Source organism: Epinephelus fuscoguttatus, linkage group LG22, assembly GCF_011397635.1.
Source record: "Epinephelus fuscoguttatus linkage group LG22, E.fuscoguttatus.final_Chr_v1".
Taxonomy (NCBI): domain Eukaryota; kingdom Metazoa; phylum Chordata; class Actinopteri; order Perciformes; family Serranidae; genus Epinephelus; species Epinephelus fuscoguttatus.
Window position 1 is genome coordinate 16,048,841 of NC_064773.1, and position 19,204 is coordinate 16,068,044.

General features: G+C 41.4%; 1 protein-coding gene and 1 long non-coding RNA gene across 3 annotated transcripts in view; one reads left to right on the forward strand and one right to left on the reverse strand.

Annotated features, from left to right (window-relative positions):
* plxna4 (plexin A4) overlaps nucleotides 1–19,204 on the forward strand; it is a 364,224-nt gene that overhangs the window by 343,530 nt on the left and 1,490 nt on the right. For both annotated transcript variants that reach the window (XM_049566659.1, XM_049566658.1), the window contains exons 29-31: nucleotides 3,658–3,827; nucleotides 11,229–11,441; nucleotides 17,694–17,844. In XM_049566659.1, the coding sequence (XP_049422616.1) occupies nucleotides 3,658–3,827; nucleotides 11,229–11,441; nucleotides 17,694–17,844 (534 nt within the window). The remainder of the gene's footprint in view (nucleotides 1–3,657; nucleotides 3,828–11,228; nucleotides 11,442–17,693; nucleotides 17,845–19,204) is intronic.
* Nucleotides 11,524–19,204, reverse strand: part of LOC125882796 (uncharacterized) — a 156,969-nt gene continuing 149,288 nt past the window's right edge. The window contains exons 6-7 of the long non-coding RNA XR_007448413.1: nucleotides 17,166–17,281; nucleotides 11,524–12,661 (exon numbers count right to left, since the gene is read on the reverse strand). This is a non-coding gene — a long non-coding RNA (uncharacterized LOC125882796). The remainder of the gene's footprint in view (nucleotides 12,662–17,165; nucleotides 17,282–19,204) is intronic.

Consider the following 19,204-nt stretch of genomic DNA (forward strand, 5'->3'; position numbering starts at 1 on the left):
AGTTCCTGAAACCCGCATTCTTTCTAATGGCCAGCAGGAGGCAACAACACTGGTTGCAAAAAAAAACTCCTTTGATCGTATAGAAGTGTATGATAAAATGGACCTGTCTGTCACTTGATTTGTTACCTCGGTAAACATTCTCCTAACAAATTTATGTTCTCACTCGCTAGTTGCAAGTCTTCATCAATACAGCACAATGTTCATTTTGTAAATTATGTTCCCAATTTGAGAAGCATAGAGCGTAAAGCAGGGTATGCTTGAGGCCATAGCTACCTTGTAGTTGAAAAGTTGAAAACACAGTGGTGTCTTTGTGTTCCACCCTCTTGTCCAAATATGGTCACTTTTTGCTCCAAAAAACCAAGATGGCAACAGCCACAATGCCAAACTCATGGCTTCAAAACGTTACTCCACAAACCAATGGATGGTGGCCACCAACCACTGGCTACATCTGCTTCTTAGTCTATGCCTTAACATGATAAGACAGTTGGAAGATCGTCGGTTTGATGTGGCTCCTCCAGTCCGCAAGTTGAAGTATTCTTGGGGTAGATACTGAACCAAGAAGGGCCACCCATCTTTTAAGTGGTCACGTCACCAGTATGCTCTCAAACACACAGCTGATATCCTACTCAGTTTGTTTACATTAGCGCAGTTGATAAGTCCAGTGGTTTGTCTACATGATGTACAAGGAGTGCATATTTTAACGGATTCGGTGAGGACAGAGGTGTTCGCTTGCTGTTAGAACGAGATGAGGTACTTTACTGGACATTATGACCACAGAGATTTAAACATGTCGGACTTGAACAGATTTTTTTTCTGGTAAAAAACTGGGAGACAGGTGGAAGGGAAGAGAAGGTACAGTAGAAGGTGGACTACTGCACAGTGTTTCTGTAGGTAATTAATAACTTACTCAGAACACTGCTAGTCACTTAATGACCAGCCCTCCTGAAATCCACGATATTTTGTGGGTCAGACGACCTAGGCATCACTAGTACTGGTCATACCAGACCAAGTAAGGTTGTACCAGGAAAAAAGCTCCTGAAAGTACTTGAGTAAGAAGAGTGCATTTTATTTTATTATTTCATTTTTTATTATTATTATTATTTCATCATTTTCATCATTTATTATTTCATCATTTTTATGACTTAAACTTTGCATTTTAAAGATTAAAAAAAATTTGTTATTTCCTCTTTAATAAATTGCGTAGTATTCCTTTAAGAAAAAAATGGATCATCAGCAGACCACACACACAGATGCAGTTGTTACTTAACACCAGAGAAAATGTAGTGAAACACAGACATTACAAGCAAGTCAGACAACCAACTAAACACCCTCTGTTAATACTGTGGAGAACAAATGACTCCAGATGTGTGTGCAGACGAACAAAATCAGGTGATCAATTAAATCAGAAGACTCAGACAGTGAAAGAAACAACATGCCAAGAGAGGTATGACAGTGTGTGTGAAGCAGACACGATAAGCAACATGTGAAAGAAAATAAACAAACTGGAGACTGCAGAATAGGAGGCAGGAGCAGCTGTCACCATGACACTTACTATATAGCCCTCCACACACATGCGCACGTCACCTCTCGGCCTCTGTGAGCCGCTCTATTTCCCTGCCATTATCCCATTCCAGAGTGCAGGAAGGTGGTTTCTGACTGCAGACAGCACATCATCTTTCCAGATGGATTGTTTTTGTGAAATAACCAGTTTATCTTGGCCGGCCATCTCTCTTGGTGAGAAATGATTGGGCAGACAGGCAGTGTAATTGACTGCGTTTGGCTTTCACCTTGCCAATAAATACCTCTCCCTGGCAACGCCGCTGACGTCTCTCATATTAGCTCCATCAGTGTCACTCTGACTGAGTGTGGGTACAGGGCGTAGTCATGTGTGTGGAGAGCAGAGAGGGCATAGGGAAGGATTGCATTTTCTTCTCTCACTGTTTCACTCGAGAGAGAGTGTGTGTGTCCATCTCTCCCTCACGTTTTCCCTCCTTCATCTCTCTATCTGCTTCAGCGCCATCCCCAACGTTCTGATTGTTTGCTTTCCTCTCATTTCAATGTGGAGGCAGATGGCATCAAAACATCCAGATGACACATTGTGTTTAGATCGCCGTCTAATGACAGGGTAGATAGTCGGGGGGGCGATGTGTTGGCAGTTTCAGCTCCACCGGGGAACAAGAGAACCCTGTGATGATGACTGTGTTGATGCATACGTCCCCCTTGAGATAGGAATGACGTAAAAATGTCACAGCCTCAGCACTTGTAGGGACACACGCTGGTTTCAGTGTCTACGCACACATGAATGCATGCACACAAAATGTTCGGTCTCCCCTCGCCAGCTAATACAGACTGTCACTTGGAAGGCACGTGGGCTTGATATAGAGATATGTAATTCCATCTTCGTAGAAAAACGATAAGCTGTCGGGAATGTGGGCCACATTAGAATTATAGCCGTGATTGTCGGACTAACAGGATTCTCTCTTCCCACTCTCTTCTACCTCTCTTGACTCCGTGATTCGGTCACCCGCTCCAACCCAAATTGGATTTTTATTTGCCAGTGCCTGTACACACCTCATCTGCCACACTCAATGGCCTCTTTTCCTGATAGGAAACCTCTGTCGTTTCATTTCCATCCTTCGCCCTCGCCTTTTCCCGTGCATCCCATCAGCTCATTCTTTACAAGAGGATTAGATTCTCTCACTCTCTGTCTCTCCTCTCTCTTCTCCTCCTCCTCCTTAAAGTCGCCAACATTAAATCAAATTAGGGTCAATGGTGCAGTGTGGGAGCTAATCCGGCAGCACAAAGAGGCTTAGGAGATGCGCCTCCTGTTCCCAGATATTATTAAAAGTCAGCTGTGAAATAACAATTTCCCCCATCAAAGCTGCAAGCAGATTTAGGGGCCAGGTCTGCAAGATAGGAGTCAGACACATAAACATCGGAGCTCAGGGACAAAGTGACATGCACTGCCAACTCATAAAGTCGCACAGGAAAAAATAAACACAAGTTTATACCAATCTGTCTGTCACCTGTAGGCACTGGTATGCTGCAAAATGTATTAGACAGTGACGATCTCATTCTCTGGTTCTGTGGGTCCAGTTCAATATAGATACTAGCTTAACATACGGATATTGTACAGTTGTTGAGACTGGAGCTTGTTATTGTGCCGTACATTTTCATATTGCATTTAAGTCACTGTTATTGGTTTTGATATTGTGTTCCTTGTTCCTTCCTATGTATGTACTGGATCAATTAGTTATCACCTGTAAGATTGTTTAAAGGTCCAGTGTGTAGGATTTAGCGGCATGTAGCAGTGAGGTTGCAGAACTGAAACTTCTCCTGTGTGTAAAGTGTGCAGGAGAGCTACAGTGGCGGATGTGAAAACGCTAATAGCCCCATGTAGAGCCAGTGTTTTGTCCATTTTGTGTCTGTAGAAACAACATGGCGGACCCCGTAGAGGAAGACCTCCTCCATATGTAGATATAAATGGCTCATTCTCAGGTATCAGAAGCACAACGATTAAAAACCAATGAAAACATAGTTATGGTTATTATATATCTGCCAACAGATGCTCCTACGTCCTACACACTGCTCCTTCAAGAAAAACTCAAATATCTTCAAATAATCTGTTTTTCCATCTCTCCTCTCCGTCCTCTGCAGGGTACGTTACAGAAGTTCGTGGATGACCTGTTTGAGACCATCTTCAGCACAGCCCATCGAGGCAGCGCCCTGCCACTGGCCATCAAATACATGTTTGACTTCCTGGATGAGCAGGCCGACAAACACAACATCCATGACCCGCATGTCCGACACACATGGAAGAGCAACTGGTGAGTTGAGCAGTTCTAGCATACCTGTAGACACAGAAACGTGCATACACACACATCTGGTCAGGAGCGCTTAAGAAAGTAGCAAGGCAGTTACTTGGACCTTTGACGGACACAAAATTGATTTCATTATTAGCTGACCAGTGTGGTGCCTTTGGCGCTCCATTAATGGCCTATTTAATGCACTGCAGACATAATCAGTACATTTTGGCACATTTCACATGGCATTGCCCTGGCATTGCCCTATGTCAGTGCCAAGCTTCACCACACGCCTCTTCCCTTCCTAATATCCATTAACCACAGGGGCGTGTAATCTTCATTAAAGCCAACCACAAGGGGCTAATCCAATTGGCTGCCAAGACTCTCCATCTATTATCATGGATAACTGGGCCAAAAAAAGCCTGTCACTGTGGAAACCTCCATAGTGACAAATGTGTGCTCCCAGGTGAAGGAAGTGTACCTCTAAATTAATATCTGCTGATTAATTTAGACCATAGTGACCTCTGTGCACCCACCTTAAGACGTTGGCAGGGGTTAAATAACCAGCAGTGCACCAGAATGTGGTGAGGGGAAAAATGAAAAGGTGAAGAAAGGGAAGTTAACTCAGTGGGAGTTAAACGCACACTAATATCTCATTAGCCTTCTGGCCTCTGCCAAGATCCCAGCATGCATCACTCAGCCCAAGGCTCAGGGGGACCATGGAGATGGGAGGATAAAACTGATGTGCATCAAGGGACAAATAGAAAGATGGAGGGAGGAATGGGTAAGGAGAAGCTAAAGACGGGGGAGAAATATTATTTACTTTACGCTATGGTCCTAATTTTCGTCCTTTTCCTGCGTCTGCGTTATTGGGCCATTTGCAGTGTGTGTTAAGTGTTTTCTGAGAGCGCAACGGGTCGCTTTTACATTAGACTTTTAATGGAATGGGCTCTCACTAGAGGGCTGTGAATGAATAGCAATTTATCATAACACACCATCACAAAAAGCCACTTAGATTGCACACAACAGTTTGTGCCAATGCCACCGTAGATATCTTCTCTATGTGGGATGTGCATATGTCTGTGCCTTTTCACTTCTCACTGTGTGTGCTTACCCATGACCTTTAATCGTCTCAAAAGAGTGCAATTTTGGCTGCAACAAAAGCGTTCATTTTGTCTGATGGTACAGAATAATAATGCCAGTGCCCCTCCCATCCAGGGCCCCTGTCCCATTAAACCTACCAGGCCCATCGCCATCATACACACCATTAACTTCAACCCATCACAGCAGTGAGGGCCCCTTCATCCCACCACTACCCCCACCTTCCCTTCAGGCTTTCCCCGTCATCAGAGCTCCACTGTACATCCCTTTGATGTAGCCCCTGAGCATGTAGTGCCTCAGGGCCCATATTGTTACAAGTTTGCTTCTTTCATCTTGATCATATCATTTTATCTATAAAAGACCAACTAACAACAATGAGTTTTAAATATTATTAGCAGCTTTATGAACAGAGGGTTTGCTTTGCAGAAACCAGTGGTTCCCAACTGGTCCAGCCACAGGGTCCAGATTTCTCCTTCATCATTAGTTAAAAGTCCACATAGTTCAGTACATTCAGTGTCATACTAGCATTTGGCCGTCGTTAAGCTAGTTTGCTGTCTCTGTCAAGTTGTTGTCAGTTAGTCACTCCACAGCAGGACACACTTTAAAATAAAAGCTCTGTGCTGGAAATTGACTGTACCAATTTTAGCAACAGTAACAAGCTAACACACTGTTGATTAGAAAGTACTCGTTTGAAGACATTGAGACTTTAGTATTGTCTCGTTTGAGGACATTGGGACTTTGTTTAGTTTTTCATACTTATGGTGTCCTACTGATCTCAAATAGCTAGGAGAAATTAAAAATGCATACCAAACAAAAGTTCAGATCTCAGAAGAATACTGGTCTTTATGTCTCCACACAAGCGATAGCTCTGGCATTATGACTTCATGTTGTCCATCCCATTCTCGTGACCATTATTTCTGAAGAACACCACAAACACATTTTTTTTCCCCCCAAATTTGGCTCAGTTTGGACATAACAATGAACAGGTTACATTTTGGTGGCCGTAGATCAAAGGTCGATGTCACTGTGACCTTGCATCCACCTCATTTTAATGAACATGATATCTTAAGGCAGCCTCAGATTTGGCACCAACATCAACTTGGACTTAACGAAGAACGGATTCGATTTTGGTGGCCATAGATCGAAGGTCAGTGTCACTGTGACCTTGGGTCCTTCTCATTTTAATGAACACAATGTCTCAAGACAGCCTCAGATTTGGCACAAACGTCCATTTGGACTCAAGTATAAAGGGATTAACGCTTAGTAGTCAAAGTTGAGGTCACTGTGGCCTTCTCATTTTAATGAACGTGAAATTAAGACTGCTTCAAATTTGGCTCAAACGTCCATTTGGACTCAAGTACAAAGGGATTATCTTTTGGTAGTCAAAGTCAAGGTCACTGTGGCCTCATGTTTTGACGATAAATCAATAATTCATACAAAAATTCACACAAATGTCTAACAGAACAAAATGATGAAGTGCCATTTTATATCCAAAAGGTCAAAAGTCGACTTCACTGTGACATCATAACGTTCTACAAAAACACTTTTCTAGCCATTACTAAATGTCAAAACTCTGAAATGAAAGGGGAGACATTTGATTGGATACTGACTTATTTTGGGTGTCCAGCTGAGGTGTCCATGTTTTAGAATCAGTAGCATCTTTGCAGCAACATTTGGAGCACTGTCTGCTGTCATGGTAACATATGTGTCCGGACAAACATGAATGTAAACTGTAACTGCAGCTTGACTGGTTCATAGAGGCATACGGCCATAAGGCGATAATTCTAGTGTGTAATATCTGAGAACAGTGTGGACATGTATAATGTTTTTATAAAAAATGATAGAAAATAGTTGCACTGGCATGATTCTTGCCTGCTTTCAGAGCTGTACATTTTAGACGTTTCATTGATTAAGCACAACATCCACACACTCTTGAGACCTGGAAGAGAGCTTAAGATGGTCTCCAGGGTTTACTCTAATCCAGGAAATCATCTATGACCCCTCTCAACCCAAGGTCATCCCTCACAACATCTGCCTCTGCGCCTTGAATTACATTCAAACTACCTTTGTGTACAGTGTATCAATGTTTTTGGAGTAAACAGTTCAGTGTCGATGAATTTTAATTGGGCAAGTTAAAATTCAGTTGTTTCTGGGCTGTGTGACAGAGCTGTAATGTGTATTTGTGTGTGTGTACAGTGAGTGTGTGCATGCATGAGTCACTGGCTCCAAGAGCATCTCCAGATGGTATCTTTTGGATTAGCGGCAGCGTGTCAGCGTCTCCTCTCATCCTCACTCTTCTGTATTTGGTGTCTGTGTGTGTGCGAGTCTCTGTCTGCACCGTGTGTTTGTCATGTCGGGTTGCAACAGACGGAATTTTAATTATTGTGCAGAACTGGCACACACTCCTCTTTTCTGCATGCAGATAACCACCTATCTGCTGTCACACACCAGCCCCACCCCTCTCAGAGGGTAACTTTAGTATCTTTCAACCTGGGCCCTATTTTCCCATGTTTCTGTTTCTAAGTGACTAATGGGAACAACAGTTTTTGAAATGGGTCCAGTATTGAGCGAGAGCACTGCAGCCAGCAGCCGTGAAACAGGCTGCGATGTAACATAAATGGGCAAATGTGTACTGTCAATTTATGCCCACTAAAAGTGCTTGTTTTTGCCACTGACAGGCTCAGATTGTTTTACTAAATGTCTGACAACTCTGTGGACAGAACCCTACAGAGATAGACCCTTTTGTTTAACCTGAAACAGCCCCACAATCACTATCACCAAACCCACCAGACTCCATTTAAATAAATAGTAATTTTATTACTGTGAAACCCACTTCATTCAAATTCAACAGAGACAAAATAAAACTCACAAAAACCATCTTGGTTCATCTTCCCACTGTTCCATAATCACCAACTCTAGTTTGGTTGAAATAAACCCTTAATTCAGTAAGTGAGATGCGAAAATGTGTGCACTCTATACACACTAAAATTACTGTTTTTTTAAATGGAGTCTGGTGGGTTTAGTGATGCTGATTTTGGGGCTGTTTCTAGTGAAATAAAAAGGATCTTACTACCATACAAAATATTTATCTCTGTAGTGATTCGCTCTATATTGTTGTCAGACACTTAAAATGACAATTCGAGCCTATCAGTGGCAAAACAAGCACTTTTAGTGGATGTAAATTGACAGTGCGCAAATGTGCATTTCATTACAGCCAATTTCACTGCTGTCTTGCTCAGTACATGACCAGTTTAAGAAACGGTTGTCTCAATTAGTCACTTAAACATGGGAAAAATACAGATTAAAAAACACATAAGTAACCCTTTAATGGCATTATGAAGACTTTTGGAGTTGAGCTAATTTTCTGGAACTAGTAAAATTGTGCAGTTCAACTTTTGGGAAAGTTCTCGGTGAGTTTAAGCCCCTTGTCTGCACATACAGCTCGTCTAGTAAAGGATCACAACTTGCCTCTCACATGAAAGGTTTCGCCTTTTCCCCCCCTGAGGTTCAGCTGGAACAATGCCCAGTCAGGTCACCTTTATAAACCTGTTAATTCAAACCTTAGGTCGCTGCATGAGAAAGGTCAGGTTCGGTCAGTTCCCAGCCTGTGCTGTAATGCCTCTATTGGGATGCCCTGGATCACAACATCTGTGACCCGAGCAACTTCATTAGGCCCGTCTGCAGGAACGGGACAACATCCCACAACTGCTGATTGAGAGGCTCACTGGCTCCGTGTGCCAGAAGTGTCAATCAGTGCAGACTGCAAGAGACAGCTAGACATGGTACTGAAGGCCTGTCGGGAGAGTCTGATAGTGTGGACATGTGTTCCCTTTGTTTTTGTCATTTGCAGTATAGTGGCTATCAAAATATTAAGAGCCAGGTCTGATAAACGGTAAACAGAGCTTGGGCTTGTTTGGCTGATTGACATTTCGAAAGTTGGGTGAAGTCAGATGCTTCTTTTTAAAGCAGTGGGTAAACACTCTCTTAAACCGGTTACATTTTACAGCACTTTGTATTCTTGAATTGATGGGCAGGGAAATAGTCTATTAATAAAAGGGCCTCTCCTGACTCTGCCAGCATAATGTCTCAAGGATAAGAGATGCCCTTGATCTTGGCAGCTGATATTTAACCTAATCCCTGACCAAAAGGACTGTTCATGGTCATTCGTCAGACTTTTGAAACTGCTCAGCGTGAGCTAACTGCTGATATATTATGTGCTTTGCCTATTTTTAACACAATAGATAATATGTAGATGTTATTGTGGTGATCAGTATGAATCATATGGGGCCCAATGACCCTTTGAAACACTGCGTACCTCAAAGCACGGGGCAGCTGGGCACATTGTCAACAATCAAGGCAGCACAGCAGTGGTGTTAATATCCCTTTGATCCGTGCATCTAATCCCACTAGATTCTTTGCTTAGATTAATTTTGAAGTCATACTGTAATGCAGAGTTTTCCCAAATCCTCTTTTGTTAGATTGTACATCTGAATGGCTTTGTGGGTGCGCTGGGATAAACGCTTAGTGGGATGGTAAGGGAGCACCGCTGGTATTTAAATGATTGCATTTCAATTTTTATTGTTTCATTTCCCCCCTCATCCTTTGATATTGCGCCACACTGAGACACTCCTATGCAGGTTAGACTGCAGTGTCCTTCCTGTTTGATTTTTGCCACGTCAGCTAAAAGCGCATAGCCCAGAGAACTGTAAAGATATAGAGATCCAAGTAACACTCAGCTCTTTCTTAATACCACCTGAGCCCTTTTCACTGCAACACACAGATAAAGCCAGCCCTATATCTATTCATTTTGGCAGAAACAAGCCTGACAAATAAACAGACTTGTATATTTTTATTATTCTGGACAGGCACAAAACAGGACCCACTTGCACAAACAAGGCAATATGAACTGTGTCACTGTGCGGCCCCCAGCGAGGACCCCCGGACACTGCTGGAAAAAACAAGAGCCAGCCACCACCTGGTTTTAAAGATAAAGGCTTTATTGAATTGAGCACACACATCAAATAGAGCACATCGGCAACAGCAGGGCCTGTGTACTAGCTTTGCAAAGTGAATGAATCCTCGTCCCCCTGCTGGCGCTTAATATGTTCATGTCTATTGCCTGACTGGCTGTAGCAAATACAGAAATGGCATTTAGGGACTTAATCTCAGAGCAGTTCAAACGGACACACACTGTTGTTTTACTTAACACTCTTTGTTCCTCTGTTTGTCTGGCTATTTGAGCACTCTGTCACTGAACAATCTATACAATAGTATTTTTAATGACAACATGCACACAATGACATTTATAATTTTGTCTCAGTAGCTCTTTGAATCTTTTTACTGGTTGACATTTTGTTGCAAATTCAGTTGTGTGTGTTTTCAGTCTTATTGTGGGAACGTGAAATATTAAACACTAAAGGTCCAGTTTGTCGGATTTACAGACGTCTATTGACAGAAATTGTATATAATATTCATAACTATGTTTCCATAAGCTTATAATCACCTGAAAATAAGAATCATTGTGTTGTTGTCACCTTGGAATGAGCCATTTATATCTAAATACAAAGCAGTTACTCTTTCACTGAGTCTGTCATGTTTCTACAGTAGCTCAGAACAGACAATTCAAACACTGGCTCTAGATCGGGCCGTTCACATTTGGCACACAAGAGAAGTTTTAGTTCTGCAGCCTCACTACTACATCCCACTAAGTCCTACACACTGGACCTTTACAACTTCAGGAAACACAAACTTGAAATGAAATTGGCTGCAGCACACCATCAACCATTATTAGACAGCAATGAAAAATAAATGAAGGCGACTAAAATTGTATTATAGTAGTAGTTGTAATTTATTTAAGTATTTATAAACAACTTTCCAAAAGGAAGGCACATATAAAGGAATAAATGACTATAAGGCAATAAAGAAAAAGAAAAATGTGTACCTACCCATTTGTAGTTATCATAAGTTATCATGTAGTTATCTAAGACTTTTTGTCTTAGTGAGCACTTCTCCTTTTCTAAAGAATCCATTTACTTAACAGGTGCAAGAAATCAGGATGCTAATTAAACAGCACAGTTACCACACAGGTGTGCCTTGGGATGGTCACAATAGTAGGCCACTCTAAAATGTGCAGTTTAATCACACAACACAATGCTACAGGTGTGTCAAGTTTTTAAGGAGTGTGCTGTTGGCAAACAAAGACAAAAATGACAACAACAAAAAGAAAAGCAGAAACAAAATTAAGTTCCAAATGTTTCATGCCCAGTAATACGACTACGAACATGCCATTTATCTACTCTGTCCTCTTTCTCCTCCTCTCTGCAGCCTACCTCTGCGTTTCTGGGTGAATGTGATCAAGAACCCCCAGTTTGTGTTTGACATACATAAGAGCAGCATCACAGATGCCTGTCTGTCCGTGGTGGCCCAGACCTTCATGGACTCCTGCTCCACCTCAGAACACCGCCTTGGGAAGGACTCACCCTCCAACAAGCTGCTTTATGCCAAGGACATTCCCAGCTACAAGAGCTGGGTGGAGAGGTGAGTGCTGATAAATGTACACACCTAACACTGGATAGATGAGGAGCCTAAGTGTGTGTGTGTGTGTGTGTGTGTGGGGTGGGCTCCTATGTTTCATTCCAACATCAGAAAAGCTGCATTAGCTATGTTTCATTTCAACACACACACACACACACACACACACACACACAGTGCGACTGTAGCAGTGTGATCTATGGGCCATGAAACACAATCCAAATTACAACACAGTGGGAATGGATGGGAACGCCCAAGGCATGAGATCTACAGTACAGAGGAGTTGCTGTGTTGGGAGGGTGCAGAAGTGTGTGAGGGGGGAAAAAGAGAGAGAGGGAGAAAACATTTTTGAGAATAGCAGGCAGTAGAAGCTGGTAATTTGTTAAAATGAGAGTTTTATTAAATTTATTTGTCAGCAGGGGAGGCGAAGAAGTCCTGAATAAAAGATGGGGTAGTGTGGAGCGCTTCAGAGTATTCATGTGTCGGCAGCTTCGTCACAAGGCGAGCCTCAGGACAAGAATATATGTGTGCTGTTTGAACGGGTGGAACCAAATGAGGGGCTTCAGGCTCAGGACCGTACTCATTAGTCCTGTGTGTATCTGCAGTGTGTGCTTGTGTCTGTGGTATCCCAAAAACACAAATAAGCGTGAGGAAAGTGTGAGGGGCCTCTGCTGAGTCATACATGGATATGTTTGGATACTGTAAGCTGAAAAATGGTCGGTGTGGATGGAGAATACAGAAGCTGCTGCTGTAGGGAGCAGCATGAGCAGTCTTTTTAGCCTGTATGTGGCTGTTTTTTAAAGCAGATTTGTGTGTTGTCACAGACCAAATATGCATACTTGTGTTAATAGATGTAAAAAGAAATATCCCACTGTACTCTCTGGTATATAAATGATGCCTTCCTCATGAGTGTAGTGGAGCAATACTGTCATCAGTGAACACCCCGCAGCGTAGCGGCGTTATTCAGTCGGAAAAGCCTCAGTAATATAGTAGTGACTGAGTAAGGGTGGATCTAGTGCTGCTTCACTCTGCTGTCCAACCATGCCAAAGTAAGGGTCATGCCAGGGAGAGGATTTAAAAAGCAGAATGCCGCAGCTATAGAAGAAGACTGCAAAAGGAAGTGAACACAGATGTACAGACGAGATGTCTTCTTCTCTCTAACCTTCACGCCACAGTTTATTTGTAAAGATCTCTGCTGAAATCTCTTCTGCCTCTTCAGTGCTTCTCTGTAGAGACAGAACACATGTAGACACTGGGTTTTTACCAAACTACAGGCATTTTGCACAGGAAAAAGACTTCTGCCAATAAATGATACAACTCAATGGCTGCACAACACAAATATGCATATTCAGCAGTTTTTAGAGGACTTTTTGTTTTTTATATGTGGTTTGGAGCCAGTGCAATTGGGCAGAGCCGTGATATCCCACAGAGCTTTTTACTTGCCACAGTATGTTGATGTTATTAATTTGGGGCTGTGAAGTGAAGCCGGTTAGTGAGATATTGACACTTGTCTTGAATTTGATGTGGGAGTTGATGGTCTCCAGACAATGACAAATCCTTCACGGCTGTCATAACGTTATTTATTTACAAAATAATGGTGTTTGCATATGGATCAGTGCATTTGCAAAGCTTAAGTTTTATAGCCTTTATTCTTTTGAAGAGAGCTCTTATTGCAACTGTGCAATAGAGCTATTAGGATTTCTATAGACTGCTTGTATTCAAAGGATATTTATTATTTGGCAGCAGCTTGTCAGTTGAGGACATGTTAGTGTATGAGCAGGGTGGATGCAAGAATCCTTAAGTTAACTTTGAAACCCTGTCCACACATTTTAAAACCTAATCGCCACTTTGAGTTCTAACCTGCTACATCAGCAACACATTTACTTTACACTGACTGTAAGAAAGCACGACAAAACAGTCTTAGGTTGTGATACCTCTATGGCATACTAAACTATGACAATGTGATAACAACATAATGCAGTGCATGACAAAGAACAACTAGCTCAATGCAAGGTTTATGACAAAGAGCAAAATTAGTAGCCCACAAGAGCTATATATATATATGAAGTCATAGTGAGTCATAACAAACCATAGTATAGTATGCCTTCAAAAGTCATAGTGTATTATGGCATAAAATGTCATCACATATGTTGTAAAAAGTAATAGTATGTCATAAAAAGTCATAGTTTAGTATGTTATAAAAAGTCATAATACACTATGCCATAGTTAAGTATGTCATAAAAAGCCATAGTATAGTATGTTTAAAAAAAAAAGTCACCATATTGTATGTCGTAAAAAGTCATGGTATAGACTGTCATAAAAAATGAAGATGAGATAAGAGGAAGAGGGAGATGCTGATAATCTGGATGAGTAGAGGAATGAGCCTTTGTTGATGGCTGTAGGTGAACGGGGGCGCAATGATTCTCCCTAAAATGATGGCTGACAGCAGCAGAGCGAGCAGATTTAAAATTTTGTATTGGCATCCTGACTGGCTGATAGAGATCGTGGCAAAGTTTGATTGGATAACTAGAAGAGTGAACACCCATAGTAAGCTGATGAGAGGAAGCAGTGGGAGGGAGAATTGTGAATGGATGAGCACAAAGAATGTCTTCCTGATTGAACTTACGCTGTTTCATTAGTATACTATACCTTTGTATAGTATGTCATGAAAAGTCATTGTATGGTATGTTGTTCAAAGTCATAGTACACTATGCCATATTTTGGTTTGTCATAAAAAGTAATATAGTGTGCCATTTAAAATGTCATAGTGTAGTATGTCATAGAAAGTCATGGCATAGTATGCCATTAAAAGTCATCATATAGTATGTTAAAAAAAAGTAATAGTACAATCTCCCATAAAAAGTAATAGTATACTATGCCATAGCACAGTATGTCATAAAACGTCATACAGTACAGGCCAAAAGTTTGGACACACCTTCTCATTCAATGCGTTTTCTTTATTTTCATGACTATTTACATTGTAGATTCTCACTGAAGGCATCAAAACTATGAATGAACACATGTGGAGTTATGTACTTAACAAAAAAAGGTGAAATAACTGAAAACATGTTTTATATTCTAGTTTCTTCAAAATAGCCACCCTTTGCTCTGATTACTGCTTTGCACACTCTTGGCATTCTCTCCATGAGCTTCAAGAGGTAGTCACCTGAAATGGTTTCCACTTCACAGGTGTGCCTTATCAGGGTTAATTAGTGGAATTTCTTGCTTTATCAATGGGGTTGGGACCATCAGTTGTGTTGTGCAGAAGTCAGGTTAATACACAGCCGACAGCCCTATTGGACAACTGTTAAAATTCATATTATGGCAAGAACCAATCAGCTAACTGAAGAAAAACGAGTGGCCATCATTACTTTAAGAAATGAAGGTCAGTCAGTCCGGAAAATTGCAAAAACTTTAAATGTGTCCCCAAGTGGAGTCGCAAAAACCATCAAGCGCTGCAACGAAACTGGCACACATGAGGACCGACCCAGGAAAGGAAGACCAAGAGTCACCTCTGCTTCTGAGGATAAGTTCATCCGAGTCACCAGCCTCAGAAATCGCAAGTTAACAGCAGCTCAGATCAGAGAGCAGATGAATGCCACACAGAGTTCTAGCAGCAGACCCATCTCTAGAACAACTGTTAAGAGGAGACTGCGCCAATCAGGCCTTCATGGTCAAATAGCTGCTAGGAAACCACTGCTAAGGAGAGGCAACAAGCAGGAGAGATTTGTTTGGGCCAAGAAACACAAGGAATGGACATTAGACCAGTGGAAATCTGTGCTTTGGTCTGATGAGTCCAAATTTGAGATCTTTGGTTCCAAGCGCCGTGTCTTTGTGAGACGCAGAAAAGGTGAACGGATGGATTCCACATGCCTGGTTCCCACTGTGAAGCATGGAGGAGGAGGTGTGATGGTGTGGGGGTGTTTTGCTGGTGACACTGTTGGGGATTTATTCAAAATTGAAGGCACACTGAACCAGCATGGCTACCACAGCATCCTGCAGCGACATGCCATCCCATCCGGTTTGCGTTTAGTTGGACGATCATTTATTTTTCAACAGGACAATAACCCCAAACACACCTCCAGGCTGTGTAAGGGCTATTTGACCAAGAAGGAGAGTGATGGAGTGCTGCGGCAGATGACCTGGCCTCCACAGTCACCGGACCTGAACCCAATCGAGATGGTTTGGGGTGAGCTGGACTGCAGAGTGAAGGCAAAGGGGCCAACAAGTGCTAAACACCTCTGGGAACTCCTTCAAGACTGTTGGAAAACCATTTCAGGTGACTACCTCTTGAAGCTCATGGAGAGAATGCCAAGAGTGTGCAAAGCAGTAATCAGAGCAAAGGGTGGCTATTTTGAAGAAACTAGAATATAAAACATGTTTTCAGTTATTTCACTTTTTTTTGTTAAGTACATAACTCCACATGTGTTCATTCATAGTTTTGATGCCTTCAGTGAGAATCTACAATGTAAATAGTCATGAAAATAAAGAAAACACATTGAATGAGAAGGTGTGTCCAAACTTTTGGCCTGTACTGTATGTAATCTGTCACTTAAAAACAAAGTGTCATACTACACCCATGACTTTTAGTGACACACTATGACTTACTGACATACTACACTATGACTTTAGTGACATGCTATGACTTATGACAGACAACACCATGACTTTTACTGACAGACCACAGTTTGACTTTGTGACATACTATGACTTCTTGACATACTACACTATGACTTCTTGACATACTAGGATGTGGATGTGGAAGGATGTGGTAACAAACATCGTAGTTTAGACATAAAACCTAAAGTCATACTACGGTATGCCATAAAAAGTTTTTTTTTTAAAATGCCTTATATAGTATAGCTGTAAAGTTTCTTATACAAAAGTCATAGTACAGTATTAAACAAATAATTAAATGTATGTGATAAAAATGTCATGAAGGATATAGCAAGACTATAAATAAACCATACAGAATGTCACTGTGTGCCTTCTCATGCAAACTGAAGCATTTTATCTCTTTGGACAAATATATATATTGAAAACAAGCTACCTAATTTAATACCTCAAAACATAGTGCTTAAGGCTTGTAAATACTTTTAAGAGCCCTAATTGTTGCTAAATTGATTTCTCAACTTTTAATATTTTTTAGAAGACTCTGTGGACACCCTCATAAAAAACTGAGGTTATCTTAACATCATTATTCCCTAAAAGCCCACAGTGGAACACTTAATGAACATTAAAGGTTTGTTGGTATGTACTGCATCATAAATTATTATTATTTTTAATGAATCTTAAAACAGGGTTTACTCAAAATACAAGTTTTGCCTGAGACTAGCACCTTGCCTTTACTGCATGCAGTTTTGCAGGTAAGATGTGAATGAAATGCAGTTCAGCTGTCTGCACTGCACTACAATAGAGAGCTGTACTGATTAAAATCAAACTGTATCTGTCCATGCTAGCTTTTAGCAAACATGCTTGAAAAAATCTTAAAATATAGTAAAGAACAAGTCAAGTCTTGGGCTATCACTGAACGGTGTTGGAAATAGCCTCACACAACTTTTTCAAAACACAAAATTTTAGTTTCATAAATACAAACTTTTCCCTGAAACAAGCACACCTGGTCGTTACACTAACAGTCCCCTGCTAGCAGCTCCCTACAACTGCCCTGTGGCGCTGAACAGGTGTTGACGCGTGTGTGACCTCCGTGCAAAGGCTACAAGCAACACCCACCTGCCTTTTCCTTTGCTCAGTTTGCTCTGTAGACTTGCATCCTGGCAGATCCGTCTTCCTCACACATGCCCAGAATTATCCAGCCAAACACCGGGTCCGTCCTCGAGCGGCTGCAGCTACAGGAATTTAATATGTAAATAAGCAGCTTTAATTAACATAGTTGATAGGGGCAACACAGCTGCTGCCGACAGTGACTGATTACTCTTACCTCAATACAGTGCGTGTGAATGTGTTCTGTTGTGCTGTTCAAGGTTGAAATCTAAGGCCTGTTGGTGTTTGCTATGATTTCATTTCAGTCATATTACTATGCAGCACACCTGTTGCCTCTGTGTTGCATGTATTATCTAAACGTCTCCAAAAAAAAACTGCAGTAACCCACTGTAATGAGCTCCAAGGAAACAGCATCACTATCTATGTTAAAACACTGGGTGGATTCTGTTTACCAGTTTCTCTAACAATGTTCTCAGAAGCAAACATTTTCCTAACAAGTGTTTGTTATGTTGTATTCCTTCCTGTCTGTTTTAATAGGTACTACTCAGACATTGGGAAGATGCCAGCGATCAGCGACCAGGACATGAATGCCTACTTGGCAGAACAGTCACGGATGCACATGAACGAGTTCAACTCCATGAGCTCTCTCAGTGAGATTTACTCCTATGTGGGCAAATACACTGAGGAGGTATGTACTCCTGCTGCACCCCTGTCATCATTATCTAAGATTTAGTGCAATTTAGACACATTAATGGATTTTTTTGTTTTATAGAGTTAAAGGAATATTTCACTGAAAAGCAGTCTTACATAATCTACAGTTACTGTGCTTTACATAATGGTAGACTAAGAACATAATTACAAAAGGCTATGCCAGTTTTTTTCCCTAACAATTACCTCAATTGATGCTCTATTTCCTGTCATGATTTGACGCCATGGTTAGGTGATAGTGTAGTTTATTTAGCTGTGTTGCGGAGAAACTAAAGTAGAGAAGGAGATAACTATGTAGTACGAGTTCGAGAAAGGGCTGGGTGTTCAATCAAATTTTATTTTCAGTTATGATTTTGGCTTCCGGCTATGATTAAAACAAGATAATTGGAGAAACTATAAAACTACAATGCTCTTGTTTTTATGTATTACAAATCCAGTGCAGTGCTGCCCACTTAGACAACTTTTTTGCTAGATTTAGCGACTTCTCTGACCTTCTAATGACTTTAATTCTAAAAATAAGCCGCTGCCACCGTAGCCGCTGCAGGTGCAGCCTATTTAGCTCTCAATACGTTACAAGGCGGAGCTCTTAGGATGGCTGTTGACATTTCATTTACGACGACATCATCAGAATGTGTCGATGAACAGGACAAAAACAGACTGGAGGCACGTCCGTCTCCCCACAGTGTTCAGGCAGCTTTCCACTACAGAGTCAGACTGTGCCAAACTAATAACTAATGCCATGGAGTGTTTATCATTGCAGATATTTGACTAACATTGCATATACTGTGTGTCGTAGAGAACACTGAATTAAAGTTTTGCTGCAATGTGCTAGTAATGCCTGTTTTGTATAAATGGTAACAACAAGCTGCACTTCAGGGGTTATCAAGGTCAGGTTAGAGTCTGAGGATGGAGCATTACACTACAATACATTACTAACAGTTGTGTTATTTTTTGTCTTTTTGACAATTTACCAGTCTTGAAGTGCCTTAATGGTGAGACTTATGTCCAATGAGCCCCCTACAGTTGAATTATATGTTTGGGCCGGTGCCGGTGTAATATGACTGATCGCGGTAGAAGGGCACTTGGGAGCATTTCATGCCATCGCTTCATTAAAAAAAATGGTCCCAGCACTTTTTTAATGACGCTGTTCCTATGACAACAATAGTTCAGTCATTGTCTCATCATGTTTAGGGGGCATGGTGAGGGCAATGGGGGATGTCCTTTCCCTCAGCCTGAAAATGCTGGGAAAGTGTGGTTTTTAAACTCACATAAGAGACACTGTCACATTTACTGTAGACTGTTGACACTATGACGTAATTGACTAATATGTTTTAGTGAAT